At 41.5% G+C, this 17,859-nt stretch overlaps 2 protein-coding genes and 1 pseudogene across 2 annotated transcripts; all 3 read right to left on the reverse strand.

Annotated features, from left to right (window-relative positions):
* Positions 1–164: 164 nt before the first annotated feature.
* On the reverse strand, positions 165–6,378 carry LOC133909256 (uncharacterized). The gene is made up of 11 exons (XM_062351600.1): positions 6,096–6,378; positions 5,733–5,985; positions 5,017–5,164; positions 4,684–4,788; positions 4,371–4,528; positions 3,807–3,969; positions 3,338–3,474; positions 2,181–2,868; positions 1,744–1,856; positions 899–1,154; positions 165–794 (listed from the first exon to the last, which is right to left on the reverse strand). The coding sequence occupies exons 1-11, from the start codon at positions 6,217–6,219 to the stop codon at positions 474–476; spliced, it is 2,466 nt and encodes an 821-aa protein (XP_062207584.1). The 5' UTR covers positions 6,220–6,378; the 3' UTR covers positions 165–473.
* A 7,596-nt stretch (positions 6,379–13,974) lies between these two features.
* On the reverse strand, positions 13,975–15,026 carry LOC133908225 (DJ-1 protein homolog E-like; annotated as a pseudogene).
* Positions 15,027–17,137: 2,111 nt separating this feature from the next.
* LOC133908238 (NDR1/HIN1-like protein 10) lies at positions 17,138–17,818 on the reverse strand. Its single transcript, XM_062350241.1, has one exon. The coding sequence runs from the start codon at positions 17,816–17,818 to the stop codon at positions 17,138–17,140; it is 681 nt and encodes a 226-aa protein (XP_062206225.1).
* Positions 17,819–17,859: the final 41 nt, after the last annotated feature.

Below are 17,859 nucleotides of genomic sequence, written 5' to 3' on the forward strand. Positions count from 1 at the left end.
AACTACGATATCACTTCCAACATATTCATTCAATGACGCTATGACAACTTATCCATATCTTCATAATGTATGGACACTTACCTAGTGTCCATGGAAATCTCAGTGTTCAATGCCGCAGCATGTTAACTTCCGCAGGAGTGCCGCGAGAATTTGACCTGAACAAGCATTTGAAACTCCGTAAGATCTCGTGAAGTTCATTCATTCCAAACAACCCTGTTCCCTGGACATGCAACATTAGAAACATGCCAGATAATCGACCAAAAGGAATGACCGCCGATTGTACAAAAGTTCGTACACCTACCCTACTTTGTCTAGTTATCTCCACTTTATGATAGTAATCCAAGAGGTCATGCAAAAAATCCAAGCATTTGGTATGAGCTATGCCTAATCTTTTTTTTTTCTGTACAAGTTATACTGTACAAAACTTAAGTGTACATTACAAGTTTACAACTCAATGCTCAGAGCTGAGAGGATCATGAGCTGCTGATGCCGTTCTTTGAAGTGACATAACTGTCGCCACGTTGCACATCGTCCTTGGGTTCAGCTTGCTCCGTAGCGTTTGCAGGGAGTGTCTTGGGGCTGGTGCCCTCATAAGGTAACACGACCACAGGGGCAGCATGAATTGACGCCCACCGTTCATTCAAGAAGTTCATAAAGGCTCTCACCATTTCCCTCCGGAATTCTAGCTCCCTCGTGAAGAGATCAAATGTAAAGAACGAAAGAACATATTTGAATGGAACCACAAGAAGAACGGCTGAGGATGCTAGAAGAACAAGCGCAACCTGTGTCGTCACCTGTCATATGATCAACAAATACTCAGGGACGTATATTATCAATACACCCATTAACTGGCAACTTACCGCAAATGTAAGCACCGACACAATTTATTTTAGCTTACCTCAGGTTGTCCAGCTAAAAAGATTGTGCGGATTTTCAGAAGAGAGACATTCAGGTTCTGTAGATAATTTTCCACTGAGGCCATTGCCTCTTTAAGAGCTATGATCTTCTGGATTGTGTTTGAAGGCGGTTGATCCCTAATAGTCACTTTGCCGAAAGATCTACCAAGCCGGCCTTGTTCTTTCAGCCCTTTCAGGGCAAGCATGGTAAGGGCCATCATCATCAAGGTTAATGGAAAAACATAAGAAAGCATGTTCCTACAAATTAAAACAGACACATAGATGTAAATAAAAATGTGCCCATGCTAGTATAATCTTGCAAGGCATTACATCATAGTTAAAAAAATGACCATATAACATGGAAAGACACGATTTGTTCAAAGCAGCGAAAAACATTCTCCATATGCCTAACATAAGAATGTTCGATTAGATTGGAAAAGGATATTTCATTACCTTTTCGCACAATATAATAGGATGATTAGCAAAGCTAGTGTACAATTGTCATAATATCACACTACATATGGTAAAGCATAGTTTTTTCAGGAATGAAAACGTTGCAGTGTGTGTTATTAGTCTAGTTTTTTCTTTTCCTATTACCTGTTAGGGGGCAATGGAAAGTGCGAGAAACATCCTGCCAAGAAGAACCTAGGGAACAATGTAAAAGGGAGAAATATCTGACCGAGAAGTACCATCTCCCACCATACACACCCTTCCCAAAACACACATGAAACAACCCTTCCCTTTCTTTTGAATTAATATCCGATTCATCAGTGACATCTTTTCTGAATCTATATTTGACTTATCAGAGTGACCAAGCAAAATAACAACATAAAGCAAAGTAACTTGCCTGAAAATAACAGTATGAACCAACAGTAGAAAACAGATGGTTGAACGGGGGTTCTCCCAGCATTGCAGTTTCTTGAAATTTTTGGCCATTATTGCAAAAGGAAGCATAAGCTCCTGATTCAAGTAAAAAAATAAATGTAAGAAATTCTGGTTTAGCATATATTGATATGTGTAAAAACAAGACGTAGCTTGTACGACGCAAAGACAATCTTTCTAAAATTGAAAATTAATAGGTGTTTCGTCCTATTAATAATCAGCAAATAAATAAGAAAATAGAAACTAAATATATTATTGGAAATAAACTAGGCAAACTTGGATTCCACATACATGTGTGATAGGACAACAATGACAAACATATTAGGTATGTCTAAGTAAGAGGCTGATTCAGAGAAATCGTACGGTTTCTGCAAGCCATGCAACTAGGTGAAAGCCAAATACCTTGAAGAGGTCAATGTTGCTTGGAATACCTTCGATTGTAGCAGCAACTATTGTAGCTTGTGTCCTTTCTACTACTTTGCTCTTCTCTTTACAGTCAACCATTGCTATTTCTACAAGATTTTTATCAGCTACAACTAAAGATTTACTCAATATTACACCATGCTTGACAGAAGAATTTCTCCAAAAGGTGGCTGAGTGGCTAGATGCCCAGCTGGGGGATGTCATCCACTTGCGTAAGTACACACTGCCATCTATGTCAAAAACATGTGCATTACCATTAGATGGATCCTCTGAAGATCTATGCCATTGAGGTGACCTGTGATTTGCTGATTTAGGCTTCGTAATCAAAGGCCCACCCCAAAAATTCACTGCTAGGGTCTGAAGAACAACTTCACCAAATGGTGCATTTGATAAGTAGGAGAACTGCACTAGCTTAGCCGGATCCTCGTATAATCTCCGTATGAATTGCAGAGACTGAAACCTTGCAATACTGTTTGCTGCACTGCTAACAGCTCTTTTCTTGCCTTTGTGGGCACCATATACATGATGAATTGCTGGATCATCATCACTTGGACCATATTCACGAATGAACCTATACACTGAAATAATTTCACTGATGAAGGCAAGCCATACATCTCGTCTCATCTCCCCACTAAAATCAACAAATTCTAATGTCCATTCATCTGACCTGCTAGCAGTTAACGAGTTAGCTTCAGAGTCGAGATCATACTAACCACATTATATTATTACACAACTCCATAAAAAGTGATGTAAATGGTTAAGATGATTGCTTTCACAGGAAAAATATCAATAAAACTTACTTCAAAAGCTAAGAAATCATGCAAAATTGTACAGAGAAGTAATAAGACAACCTTCTGGATTGTATGATGATTGTCACTTCAGATTTCATTTGATTGGTCATATGTGTACATGGCAAAGGTAAATATATTTTCCTTAACATACATTTTAGTGACTTATGAGCACCAAAAACTAGGCCGGTCAAATAACTAATATGTTGCAAATGTAATGTCTTTATGCATGTAGCAGCAATCACTAGGCACTGACCTTGAGGCCTAATTTTCTAGTACCAAGCTAGATGTGGACAGAAAATGGAGTATGGACATTCCAGGAGTAGTGATAGATCCATGGGTACTTACATTGAACCCGAAGAAACTGATACAGCAGAGTCAAACAGTTTGGATCCAAATGGTCCCACCTTTGCTTTCTCAACCCTTGAATTCTTGTCGGTAAGGTCAAGCCTCATTGGTTTCTTGGTACTTGCCAGTCCAATGGCCTGTCAATGTCAATGCAAAGGTGCAGAAGTTGAGGCTCAGTCCTCATGCTCATAAGATCTCAAAGTTGCATCTAGTAGAGTTGTCAAGCAGGAATAAGGTACCAAACTGCGTCATCAAATAAGTGTTTTTTCTTTACTTGATAAATTGTTTCAAGGAGATCAAGGAGAAAAGCAGCTTCACTTACCGAACTAGAATATAGAAAACATACAAGAACAATAACAAAAGGAGTAGGGAAAAATAATGTTGGTTGTAATAAGCCAGCTGCATTACCAAATCAAAGAGTACAAAATATCACACCAAACAAGTAGATAGTTCAAGTGGGAAGACCTACCTCAAAATATAGAGCCTTGTCTGTCAAGGTAAGGTTTCCAGGCCATGCGGTATTTTCCTCCCATTTTAGAACAGGCCTTTTTTTACTAGAGGCTATGCATAGGACTTGCTCGTCAGACAAAAAATTATCTCCTGCTTGATGTGTCTGCCTGCCACGATGAACCCTATACAATTGTATATCATAACACTCAGTTACTAACGAAAAGAGTTGCAATATTTAGCATATACTCAACATGAAACAAAAGAAGATGAAATCCCATTACAATCGTATCAAGTGGTAGAGCTGTATGAACCTCCACTGAACATGTCTTGCAAAATTAAAGAAAGTAACAATATTTTGCTACAACGTTGTTATAACGGAGTTAGTCATAAGCACCAACATCTACCAATCTCTGCATAATCAAGTTTTTCTCTTGCCTGAGTTACAGGTAGAGTTATGGATGGATGTGAAGAAAAAAACTACATGGTTAAGAGTCTAATCTAAAAATCAAATAAAATTTCTAATTAATAAACTAAAAGCTCAAGTTTTCATATAAATATGCTCGACATGCAGAAGCAATCTTACTTCAAAAGTTCGGCAAGATATGTTGTCCACAGATCAAATGAAAGTCCCTTTTCTGCGCCAACAAGGGCCCTATAGAGATGATGAGCTGTTGAAATGTCCGCAACACCCGCAACAGCAGGAGCAATTCGGACAAAGGCATCTTCTCCAACAAGTCTTCCCTACCATTTTAAAAATATCTAATTTAGAATCCATTTTTTGTAACTCCAGTAAAGATAGACTCTCCATAATAGTGGACCTCTCCACCTCTACTATGTGTTTTTGGAGCCCTATTCACAGTGCATACTTTCGAGAACATAGAGGAATAAGTTTTCACCAGTACAGAATAGTTATCGAGAGAAGAGAGTGGACCATCATCTTCGGTATATGGATCTTCCCAAGCAAGCATAGTCACAAAGACAAGCTTTTGAAAGGCAAGCTCCTGTAGACATTTCAAAACAGCAACCAACTTGGTCACATGCAATTAAATTAATACTTTTCAAAGTAAAACTAGATAACTAAAATTAGTTTAAGTGCAACTAGCATGTAGTAATGCTTTGTTTGGCTGACCCACAAGCCAAGCCTAAAATGACTTTCATTTGCAAACTCAGCAGGGGAAACACGGGGCAGATCATCACAGCACAAATGCTGAATCAGTAACTAATTTTACCTTCAAGCTTGGATGGAAGTCAGAATTATCTCTTGACAAGTACCGGAAGCAACTATACTCAACCAGGCTTCGAGCATCATTGTGGAGACGTTCAGGAGCAAGTGATTTAAAGATCCTCTGCACCTTTCTCCCCGTCAATCCATTCAACCTAACAGAAAATTATATCGTGAATGAAGTTGAAACCAAGGAAAAGATGCTTTGACTTTGGACTATTCAAAAGGTCTAATTTGAACATAAGATCTCGTAACATGCTAAGTTAATCAATTGGGAATCGATTTCCCGATTACACAATGGGCATTGCAAATGTAAAATGAAACGTAAGATGATAAGATCACCACTTGGAAACAGCCTGAGCCAGTTTGATCTATACTATATCTCTGGAACAAAAGTTGCTAGTTGGCAGAGTTACTCCATACTACTGTTTCGTATTCGCCAGACAGAACTGCAGGGGCATATCAGAATCTAACAAGTAATTTTAACACCAAACTGGGCCTCGCTATGATTCATACCACATTGACTTCGAGGGATCAGACAAATGTCAAACTAATAGAAACTGGGTGAACCGCATTAAATACATAACTAACCCCAATGACCCATGAGTCTGGTAGAGATAGCTCTAGTCACTTAAAAATGAATCTAGTCACTAATTTAATCGCAGTATCAGCATCGTAGACAAATTAATTCGTAGATACGTTCGCACAGATCACGTTACCCACCTAGCGAACTGCTCGATGGAGACGACGGCGTCCAGCGAGAGCCACCCCTGAGCCACCCGCCGCTCCACGGTGATCTCCGGCACCGCGACGAGCGCCTGCTCCTCCACCGCCACCTCCTTCCGCTGCTTTTTTTTCCTCCCCTCCGGGGGCTCCTCCTTGTGCTGTATCGCTCTCTCCCGCGCCGCGTGCGCCGCGTCGGCGATCGCACCCCTCGCCAGGGACATCCACGACCGCACCCGCTGCCGCACCGCATCTGCGACACATCGCACAGCACGTGGTGGCCGTGGAGACCAGCGAGAGAAATCAGGAACCCCCCACCCATCTCAAGGGTGCTGGGATCCGGGTACAGGGAAGGGGGCGTACCTGTGTCGACGTCGGGGAGCTTCCACTGGGAGTGGAGTGCGAGGGCCGGCGGGAGGCGCCGGCGGCGACCGGCGATGCGGCGGCGGGAGAGGGGCAGGAAGCGAGGGGGCTGGAGCTGCAGCATGGCGATCGGGTGGGGTTAGTGGTGGGCAGCTGGGTGACGTGAACCTTCTCTCGATTTCATTGGGCGCTTGGTCCGTTTTTGGGTTTTGCTTTGCTGCAGTTTGGGAAGAAGAGAGAAGGGAGAGGGTGCGTGATGGGATGTTTCTAGAGAGAGAGAGAGATGAGATGGGATGGCCCGGTTGTCTTGTAGCGGCCCCGGTGTGCATTATTATCCAGACGAAGGCTAATCCAGCACCGGGTTCAGGCTTAGCTAGGCCCAACTAACTACACGCGGCAGTATTGTATTTGGCCCACGTGAACTTTAGAGCCTTGGCCCAGTTCTGAGGCCGGACTTCTTCGCTTGAGCTGGAAAAATCCGACCGAACACCCTACACCTCAAACGGATATTATGGGCGTGTTTGGATGGTCTGCTCCGCTCGTGCTTGCATCCACGCGTGCGTATAAACTCCGAATGACGAGCGTTTGGATGTCAGGACAGAGTGTGCGGGCTTGCATCCGCTCGTGCAGTTTGTACGCGCGGATGCAGGATGGAGAGTTTCTTTTGTGTCTGTTTGGTTGCTCGAACGCGTTGAGCTTGGTTAGTATGTCTCCTGCAGCTGAGTTAAGATAGGCTAGGAAGATGCAGTAGTGTTTGTTTGATTAGCTGCATGTGTTCAGCCTGCTGAAAAAAGATTGTGTTTGATTGCCCGCATAAGTATATATTACATGAGATTGAAATAAAAAAACAAGTGTTAAACATGATGTTTATTTTGTATAAATACACTCTATAGTAATTAATTTATCAAATTAAATCTTAATATAATTTAAAATATACTAATGTGAACTAATATTCGCTAATTATTTGTTATTAGTATTAATCCACTGCATCCCGCCGGCAAGCCCCGGGAGAAACGGTCGAATCCGGCGTTTCCCGCCGGCCTGGCTAGGCGGATGCATTTGCATCGGCGGGTGCAGCGTTTCCCACCGGTGCAGGCATCCAAACACCAGTCCCTCTCCGTCTAGTTACAAGCGCGTGTCCTGCACGAGCGGAGCAGCCGAACCAAACACGCCCTTCATTTTTATATTTTTTCGATTAAAGATTTAAATAAATAGATTCCTCTTGAAAAAAATTACAAAAATAAATGCCTACCGCCCTCCGGTTAGTCCCACAGACCCTTACCGCTCTTTCATGGGGTGGGTACGCTTACAACCCTGCGGCGGTAAGCGCATTACATGAACAGTAACCGTGGTGAACATTACTCTGAAGTTCAATTTTCCTTATTCAAAATAGTGATGTTATATTACTCCAAAAATCCTAAAATTTTTGTACGTGTTACATAATACATATGCAACCCATTTTAATTGAATTCATCTAAAAATCGTGTGTAATTTAAACTAAAATTCTCCAAAAAAGAGCTGCTTTTATAACTTTTACCAATTGTTAGTTCCTCAAATAAATTTTAAAAAACTGGTAAAATTCACTAATATTCTTCTTATGTGATGTGATAATTTCTAAAATTATTTTCAGCCCTATATTATATGGTAAAAAAGTGAATTCCTTTGTAATGCACCATTTATATGTATTTTTATAATTTCATGTGATATTCTTTTTTTAACTTAATTTGAATTCAAACATATATAAACCTACTGCTAAAAATAATTTTAGAAATTATCACATCACATAAGAAGAATATTAGCGAATTTTACCCATTTTTTAGAAATTTATTTGAGGCCCTAACAATTGCTAGAAGTTATAAAGTAGTATTTTTTGAGAATTTTAGTTTAAATTATACACAGGATTTTTGGGTGAATTCAATTAAAATATGTTGCACATGAATTATGTAACACGTACAAAAATGTTTAGGATTTTTGGAGCAACAGAATATTACTGTTTTGAATAAAGAAGATATGAGCGGAAATTGAACTTCGGAGTACTGTTCACCGCGGTTACTGTTCACATAATGTGGTCTGTGGGACCGCCCTCACAGGGGGCGGTATGGGCCTAACCGCCCTATGAGAGAGCGGTAGGCGTCTAGTTTTACAATTTTTTTTCACGAAAAATTTATTTATTTAAAATTTTAATCGAAAAAATATATAAAAATAAAAAAACTCCAGGATGGAGGGTACGCAGGAATCGGCCATATCTCGGATGCAGCGGTTGCGCGCTAGGCCTACTGTTAAGCGACAGTAAACTTTCTCATGCAATCTTAGATTTAGTCTATTAAATATAAACTTAAATTAAACTTCTATCTTTTTAGATCTAACCAATCAAATACTCTTTTTTTCTAAAATACAATTTTCCTCAACCTGCTTCTCCTCATGTAGGATATACGATACATCTCTACGAGACACCGTACAAGCAATCAAACACACCCTATATTGGACAACTGGTGCGTGCAACGCAAGCCGCGGGAAGCCGTTGGGGGACGCGTTTTATCATGACATGGGCTGAAGTTGGCTGGACGGGGTGAAACGCGAGGAGAGGCTTTTGAGCCGAAGCGTGGGAGTTAGGTTGGCATCAGCTGCAAGTGGTTTGTTGTATTAGTTCGTTTATTCCTTTAAATGATACGTTGGTGTAATGAGTAAGGAGGTACCCATCAGGGGGCCTACATCGCCAATTGCCAGCTGACAATGAATATTTTCAAGGCCACAACCTCATCACAGGACTAAGGTGGGGCTTGTGTGACCAGTCACTTGGTCGCGAAAGGAGACCTGCGACCAGTCCTTGCTGGTCATATGGTATGTGCTCATATGACATGTCATATCGTATTTAATGTCGTTCACTAAGATGTTTTTTCTTCTCTAGGCACTCCCTTTTGACGAGCTTGGTCGTGGCAGGCATGGTGCTGTAGTGATCTGTCACGACAGGACAGCCTCACAAGTAAGTGTGACGTCGATCGGTGGATGGGACAGGGCAGGCATGACGACTAGAGCAGGATGGATGTGCACATCCCTCGTCATGATGAGTTAGGAGTGGTTAGCTTTGTCACGAGTAGAACTGCTATAGAGTTTGACACAATATATTTGTAAATATTCATTCCTCTGGTATATAAAGGGAAGGACCCGGCTTGTAAGGACATGAGAGAACCGATTCACATATGCATAAAAAAAATACATGAGACGTATGACTATTATTTTATGGGAGCCTTAAACCTAGATAAATATTTATGTTCTTGAGTTTAATCGACACACACTTCTACAAGAAACACAGACTCACGCGTCTATCATTCTGTATATCTCGGACACATTGTTAGGGATCATCCCCTAACATGATCATTGCTATCTCATTTGGTGTCTATTTTTTATTTTGTTTGTACCCATAAATGATCATAGTCTCTACATAAGTTGCTATCAGACATACCATATAAGTTGTTAAACTGTCTCACTGGCAACTTTGTCCTTTACATAAGTTACTACTCATGTTCGACAAAAGTTGCTAATAGCAACTACAAAAATTATTGACAACAACTACTATCAAGCTAACAATAACTCCTACAATAATTTTAGTGAATATTTTTTAAGCGTATTCTGAGTACATGATAGAAACTTATATAAAGACTTTTCAATAAAAAGTTTACACGTAAGTTACTAGTACACATAAAACATCATCAAAAAGTGTGCAATACAAATCTCATTTTGTTAGTGTCATCTAATAGAACACAACGGTGCAAATAAAACTCAAAACAAACACTCAATGAAAGAGATATGGTGATTTAAAGTAAATACAATCACTTCTTTCCTCGTTGACGTCATCCTAACCTCATCCAAAAGCGATGTCCCGGGCTTTGCTGCCGACAGCGTGCTCTCTCGTAAATGCATAGAGGACATGTGGAAGGAGACATGCAGGGTCGCACGCTCGATGACAGATTGACCCATCACGCGTTAGAGCAGCTCTAACAATGCCCACGTTAGATAGCTCTATGGTGCTATGTTCATTTCCCGTTTCACGCTGGAGGAGAGAGGGGGCAAAAAAGACCAGTACTAGTGCATGCAGGAGCGCTAGTGAAAGGATCGAGATGTTGCCTAGTAGGGTGAATATGCATTTCCTTGCAATTTAAACAAACTTGTAGCGGATTAGTACAAAGCGGAGTCTCTACACTTTTGCGGACCTTTCACAAAAATAGAGGCAACTCGAATGTAAACTACGTCTAATAAGTTATAGCTCAAACCAAACAAGGAGATATACGTCTAGAGGTGTCTACTAACAGATTCATAAAGCACATGTACTCATAAGTATGCACAACTAAGTAGATCTAGTGGAAAGCATAAATCAAAGCAAGAACTCAAAAGTAAACGAATCGAAGTGGAGATAAAAAGATTTCAGCTAGAACTCAAAAGTAAACAAACCACTGTAAATCCTACATCTCAGTTGAGAAAACTTCAATGAGCTGGGTCTCTTTCAACTGCTTTCCTCAATCTTCTAGCTTGATCTCTTCCCTTGCGGAGACAAGATAGACCTTCACAAACTTTACCGTGGCTCACCACTACAAGCACGAGAGCTCGTCGGGCGATGCCTAGCCGTCTTGAAGGCTTCACCTCTAAAAGTAATAAATGCTTCACGAATTGCTTGACAAAGCTCACAAGTGCTCAAGGATGGATTGCTCTCGCTTGTGCTCTCAAAATACCAATCTCTCAACCCAACTCTTAGGATTTCTCACAAATCACGGATACACCTCACAAAGAGGGGTTGAGAAAGCTTTTGCCTTAGTTGTGGACGTGAGGAACACCATCACCCCCTTCAAATGAAGAGAGGGGGTATAAATACCCCGTACATGAGAACTAACTGTTATAGTCAGAAAGGTGTAGAGTCTGCGTAAAAAATCATGGACCATCCGTACTTTAACACAACTAGCCGTTGTTTAAAAAAACTAGCTATTAGACCTGAAATTTACGAACCCTTCACAAAAATGCGGACTATCTGCAAAAAAAGTGTGGACACTCTGTAGTTTAACAAAACAACATCGGTCATTGTAGTGAAAATGCCATAACTTTTAGCTACGAATTTCGATTTCGATGATCTTGGACTCTACAGAAAGCTTATTCGGAGGGCTATCCATCCCAATAAAAAAAAGCTCCAACACACCAGGTGCAAGTGTTATGACATATGTTTTTCTCAAGTTAGTACTTGAGTTTGGTTAGTTTAAGCACTAAGACTTGTCAAATCATTCTATGTCACATTCCTCTTGATAGAATGACATACCTATACTCAATGTCAAATATGAAATCTATTCAACCTATTGAGTTTGGTCAACTTCAACTTGCCACTTCCTTTTAATTTCACTTCATGAGGGTGCAACTTTTCTTGTATTTTCTTCTTAGGATATCCTCCTTAAGCTTGTAACTTGATATTTTTAAATACATATGGTCAAGAATCAACTTGACATATTCAAACCACCTTAAATCTTATGATTCAACATTGATTTTATACTTGATAACATATGACTACTTATGGCATTGATCGGTCCCTCGGCGTTAGGCCAATCCTTGCTACATCTCTATCGCATGGGTCCCTCGGCACCAAACCCTTTACTTGCTCTTCTCCACTCATATGGTCAATCATAGACAAGCCATTTGCCACACCTTCACCATCTTAACATCTTAAGTCACACATAATCTCACGTCAACAATATGCATTCATTGAATTCCATTTCTTCAATAACACGATCATTGCTTGAATATTTGATTTTATATCAATCTTATAATCAAACAAGCTTCTATGTTAACTTTTTATGAATTGCTAAGTCCTTAATTAACTTTTTTCTTTCTTGATTGAGAATATCATCCATGTGACAACGCAACATATCATTACAATTCCCTTTGATTTACCATTGCTCTTGATTACATATCTCTTCATCATCAATATGCACTCATGTATTCTATTTCTTCAACTTAATCTTCATTTTAATATCTTTCTTCATATTGATATTGTGACAAAGTAACCTTCCATATAAACTCTTCTTGATCAACTAAACCTTTGATCACTTTCTTTCTTGATCAAGATACCAATTTTGTGACAAGCAAGTTTTTAACTAAATCTTTCTTGATTTGCAAAGCTCTTAAAATACTAAGCCCTTGACCACCTTTTTTTCTTAGTGTTGCAATCTTGATCAATCTTTATATAATTTTAATTTTCCTTTGATTATGCAAGCAAACAACTAATGAGACCATACAATTGCACTTGCATCCTTGTCACTTTTGTTTTTTTTAATCTTTGCTCATTATTTCTTTACTTTTACATACTTCATATAACATGAGCTTAACTTTATCATTTACAAGTAAAAGCATATTCAAGCTCAACAAAATTATTAGTCTTTTAATTATTTAATCATTCAACCAACAAAATCCACTAGAGGTCTAGATGCACTTTCAGCTAGTCTCTCACACATCCCAAAGCTAGCTGTGGGACCCACCATGCCTCTCATGTGAGGTGGATGAGAGAGATGATTGGTGGTAGATGAGTAAAAAAATATTTTATATGCGGAACTCATAACAAAGTGTTAGAAGTTTAATTGGTAGACTTTTGTGCTATCTTTTAAATGAAGTGTCAGTGAGATGACACGTTAGAACTAGTAGTAGCTCTAACGGTTACGGATGCTCTTATCCTCATCTCACCTTAAAACCTAAATGAACTAGTACAAGCAAGAAACAATTTTTTTATTAACTGTACGTTAGGTCGCTCGATAAGTGGGTGATTTTTACACCTCACCGCGTAAGACATCTTAAAAAACACAACGTCTTCACATGAACACATATGGTGATTATTTTTATATAAAAATCTATAACTTTATATTTGACCAACTTTCTATTTGAAGTCTTGTGAATAATGAAAAATTGTTAGAATGTTCAGATCTACAATTTCATATTTGAACATTCTAGTAAGGATATGTTTGTTTTAGCTTAAGATTTAAAAAATAGTTTTTAGATTATAGATTTTAAAAAGTTAGATTCTAAAAAGCTAAGAGTCCAAAAAACTAAGAGTTGTTTAACATCCTGGATTCTAAGGTGGTTTTAGATGTTTAGTTTGGTTGCGTAATATTTGTAATATCGCTAGTTTTTCTGAGTGCATATTTTATACCTATTTAACATTTTCTTTTATTTTTTCATATCTATTCATAATTATACGATAATTGAGGTGAGCGGTGTGTATGCATTTGTAACTACAATATTTTGGACTTATAGCATGATGAAAAATATGATTTTTCATAATAAAAACCATGTAAAGTAGCAAATAAGTAATCGCAAAATAGGTATAGAGTCAGATCACGCCCAAAGGATTCCTGTTGCGAGCGAAAATCCCGTCGTGAAGAGATTTTCGTTCACTTCAGTGCTATAATAGTTTCTCTTCACAGTTTCCGTCACGAATGAATTCTCAGAGTTATTTCCTTCAGGACGGGATTCTCTCTACTTTCCCTTTGCGATTTTCCTCGAAGGGAAGCTGTTGGAGATGAGAGAAAATAAAAGAAATAGAAGCAAGGAAGGAAATTAAAAAAGGAACGAAACGAAAAAAATATTGTTGGAGATGGTCTCATCTCAAAGTCCTCGTACCCTCCCAACACGGATCGTCAATCTCATTTTTCCATTGTCAGAAATATGTATTGACACATGGCGATTCAGAACTGTCAGCAATTCAGTGATGCACCGATGAAAGATGCAACTTTTTATTGTTTAAAAAGATACGATTTCTCTCTAAAAAAAGGGACACAATTCAGAACTCGGCGGTGCTCAGAGTTCACTGCTCAGTGCTCACAGAGATGTAGAGCAGAAATGCAATGCCACTTCAGAACGAGACGGTGATGCTGAGGAGGTCGACGAGGTGAGCCACGAACTGCGTAAGATCAGGCCAGCTTGCCGCCGTCACGAGCTTCTCGTCGGCGACGGCCCCTTCGGGCTCCACGGCCTCCGCGGCTCCGCGCCAACCTGCCTCGAGATCACCCTCATGGGCACCCCGCTCGCGCACTTCTTACCCTTGAGGAGCCCCGCCGAGGCGAGGAGCAGGTGGCCCTGGTCGATGCTGGCCACCACATTCCCCTTGTCAGCAAACTCCATGACGAGCGCCAGTACGTCACCACCTTATTGTGGGTCACCACTCACCAGGAGCTCCTGCGACCGGCCGCCGGGGACGACGACGCAGTCGTAGTCGTTGGCGCTCACATCGGCCCAGTCCGCGGTCACGACGAAGTTGTGGCCGCGCGCTCTCCTCGCTGACCGCCGCGTCGTAGATCGCTGTGACGCAGGACTCGCCCTTGCTCTTCGTCGGGCACGCGACCTCGACGCGGCACCCCACTCCGGCCAGCGCCCGGAACTGCACGCTCGCCTCGTAGTTGTTGACGCAGTCCTGCCTCATCACGGCACGAGACGAGACGAGAGTTAATCGGCGGTGCCATGGGCGTGTGGCGTAGGCAGGGGCAGATCCAGCCCAATGCCAAGCGAGGTGCTAGGCTCTTGCTATTGGACTAAATTTATGATTTATGTGCTAAAATGATGTACTTTTTATAGATATTTTCTCTTTTTCTCCTGTACTTTCTAGACTTGTGGGCTAAAATGATGCATTTTTTTCCTGAATTTTCCTCTATCCTCCTCTGGGTTTTCTGAATTGGGCCCGTGTTGCAACCCCCAGCATGGGCCCTGGGTCCACCCCTGAGCGCAGGTAACAAGAACGACGGTGAGGGGAGAAAGTTAGTTCACGACACAGAGGATGAGGACGGCTTGGCCGCACTGACCGTGCATGTGCGCACCCATGTAGACGAGGAGCTCCCTGATGATCTCGGTGTCCGCGGGCCAACCGATGGCGGTGAAGGGGCAGCGTCTGGGCAGTGGGGACTTGGGCATCGGGGGCGGCGATTGGAATGGGATCAGGACAGCGTCGGGGGAGGAGGAACTCTAGCGGCAGTGAAAGAAAAAATAACTGTTTGGAGAATAGTAATATCAATGGTTGATACATGAGGCTGATGTGGGCACTTTTATTTTACCTCTTGCCATAATCTAGAAAAAGGTTAGTGGGAAGCAACTTATAGATTATGAAAGTAAAGAATGTGAGATTATGAAAAATAGTTTGTGTTTTAGCTTCAGTTTTTAAAAACTATTTTTTTTTCTTCAGAATCCATAGCCAAAACAAATATGCCTTAACTCTTTTAGCTTTTAAATGACTTTAAATAAAAAAATAATTAACTATAAAGTTGCAGATATTATTGAGTGCGCTAATTTTTAGAAATTAACTCCATCCAAGTTCACATAGAAAATGCATAATTTTTTGAAGAGGTGATGTACAGTAAGGTAATCCTGTCGCTTGATAGATAGATAACAACAGACGACACGTCACCTAAACTGCTGTAAAATGGTGAGCCCTATATTATCTCCCTTCCGTTAGGTGATTTTTATGTGCGCTCAACAAAGACGACATGATTCTAGTGTAAGACTTCCGTGGCTCCTCTGCCCAAGTGAGTAAAAACCATGAAACCTGCAATTTAAGCCATATTCCAAAACCTTTCATTTCTTAGCTTCTTTAATTGTCATCGTCCTCGTAAATTAGACTCTACAGCCAGAAAAAAAAGTTGAGTCATATCTTGGCCAAACATGGTGAATTGAGTTTGGATAGCCCTTCACCACGTAGACCATATCAATCCCTGAGTGTTCATGCAGGTGAATCACGACGGGTCCATCGAGCGGAACCTGATGTTCACTCTCCGTTGCAGAAGATGGAACCTGATTAGCTTCGCGCGTTCAATGGAGAGTCGAACCGTTGCACGCTCCAGAGCAACATTTCGGAGAAGGGCGGACATGGAAGGAAGAAAAGCAAAGAAAGTGGTGGGTTAGAAGTCTGATATGCAAGATTCTTCTGGAGCTCAAACGACTGTCATCGTATCACAAATACAGTAGGTCACCTACCGTGGCGCCCACAGTACCATGCTAGTGGTGTGTTCTTGTGCATTTCTTTTTTCTAGTAGTTGCAAAAGAAAAGCGTATTCCGTGTGGCCGTAGGTCAACCGGTACAAGGATATTTATCTATCTATTATCTTAGTATATGAGGGGAAAATAAGCATCCACATTTAACCTTAATGGCTAGAAATTACCATGTTAATGGTAGAAAAAAAAAGTGGGATTAGATTATACGGCTAGATCTTAATCTTGATTAACTGGGATAGAAGGAGATTGGAATTGTAAAGTTTAGACATGCTTACGATCGAAAGAGAAGGGTTGACTTTTGAAGGCGGGCTTTAGGGAGCTAAAGATAGTTAGGACAAAGAGAGATCAGAATGTAGTTACTCATGAGTTGGCTAAGCACGCTAGACATGTTAACAGTTCGGTGGCTTGGCTAGCTCGGGTGCCGAGTTGCTTAGAGGAACTGGTGCAAAACGATTGTAATACCCCAATGTAATGATTTATCTCTCTTTTCCCCAAAAAAAGAGATAGAGAAGGATTGACTTCACGTGAGGAATCCGGTCTCCAAAATTTCACGCGAGTCGTCGTCCGGTCAGGAAGTAGATAGAGATTTAATTCTGGACATTTCACTTCAGTATCCCCATAGGTCTCTCGTCAATAGCCCCACGGATAGAATATTGTAACTTGCTGGATTTTTCTTATTGATTGTGAAGTCAACTTCTGGCTTCAGCCTCGCAGATCAATTTCTGGGGACATCAGAACATTGCAATTGCATGCTCCATGCCCATCTCATCTTCATGCATGTTACTGTATTGACATGCACATTACACATCATCTTACGTTAATTTAGTTGTAAAAGTATTGTACACGTATCATGCCATGTAAAAGTTGATTGGTTGCAACCTTTTCAGTAGATACACTTACATCACATGATGATTAATGTCAAACAACCAAATTAACTTCCCATAAATAACATGTGCAACGATACATTTACGTACGCATATATCTTCACAATAAAATGGATGAGAATCACACTTCCCTTGAAAAAAACGAATTCAAATCTAATCAGAAGTCGACACAGAACACTCTACCGAACCCGATGCCACCATCGGCTGCAGCGGCAGACGGCACTTGACCGACAGCGTGCTCGCCGAGGTGGTCATCAGCTCGCCGAACTTGTACCGCACGGCCCCGTCGACCGACAGGTCCACGGGGAACACCCCCGTGCCGTTGTCACCACGGAACGCGTCGACAACCGAGTCCCCGAAGCCCATGGTCGAGTTGCCCACGAACATGACCGGCACCGTGTCGGCGTGCCTCGTGCCCTGGAACGACACCGGCAACGCGGTCTTACCGAACCGCTTCCCTTGGTAGAACCCCGCCACCTGGAGCTGGTCGTAGTAGATGGACACCCGCGTGTTGGGGTTCGAGATGGCCAGCTTGGCCGTGAGGTTGTAGGACAGCACCGGGGCGCTCTCCGAGTCCGTGGTGTTCAGGCCGAAGCGGGCGAGCGTCGCGGTGCTGACCGCGACATGGATCGTCTGGGGACGGTAGATGAGCCAGATGAGGACCGCAAGGGAGCTGACGGAGATGGTCACGGCGATGGAGACTTTAACTACGACGATGCATATGCGGGCGCGTGCAGGAGACGGAGTCGGCTGAATGGACGGGGCAGGGACGAGGGTAGACACGTAGGTGGTGCGCTCCTCGCGGGAAAAGAGAACTTCTTGTGGATGGTTCATGGTTGGAGGGAGATGAGGTGACACCAGGGAATCGACAGATA

The sequence above is a fragment of the Phragmites australis genome, chromosome 2, assembly GCF_958298935.1.
Source record: "Phragmites australis chromosome 2, lpPhrAust1.1, whole genome shotgun sequence".
Lineage (NCBI taxonomy): Eukaryota > Viridiplantae > Streptophyta > Magnoliopsida > Poales > Poaceae > Phragmites > Phragmites australis.

What these genes read in the sequence shown, in the direction of transcription:
- LOC133909256 (XM_062351600.1), bottom strand. Translation starts at nt 6,219, where the DNA reads ATGCTGCAGCTCCAGCCCCCTCGCTTCCTGCCCCTCTCCCGCCGCCGC. An exon ending in TATCTTGCCGAACTTTTGAA is followed by an intron (nt 3,970 to 4,370) that starts GTAAGATTGCTT and finishes ACAATTGTATAG; the next exon opens with GGTTCATCGTGGCAGGCAGA. An exon ending in TTTTAGCTGGACAACCTGAG is followed by an intron (nt 795 to 898) that starts GTAAGCTAAAAT and finishes ATCATATGACAG; the next exon opens with GTGACGACACAGGTTGCGCT.
- LOC133908238 (XM_062350241.1), bottom strand. Translation starts at nt 17,818, where the DNA reads ATGAACCATCCACAAGAAGTTCTCTTTTCCCGCGAGGAGCGCACCACC.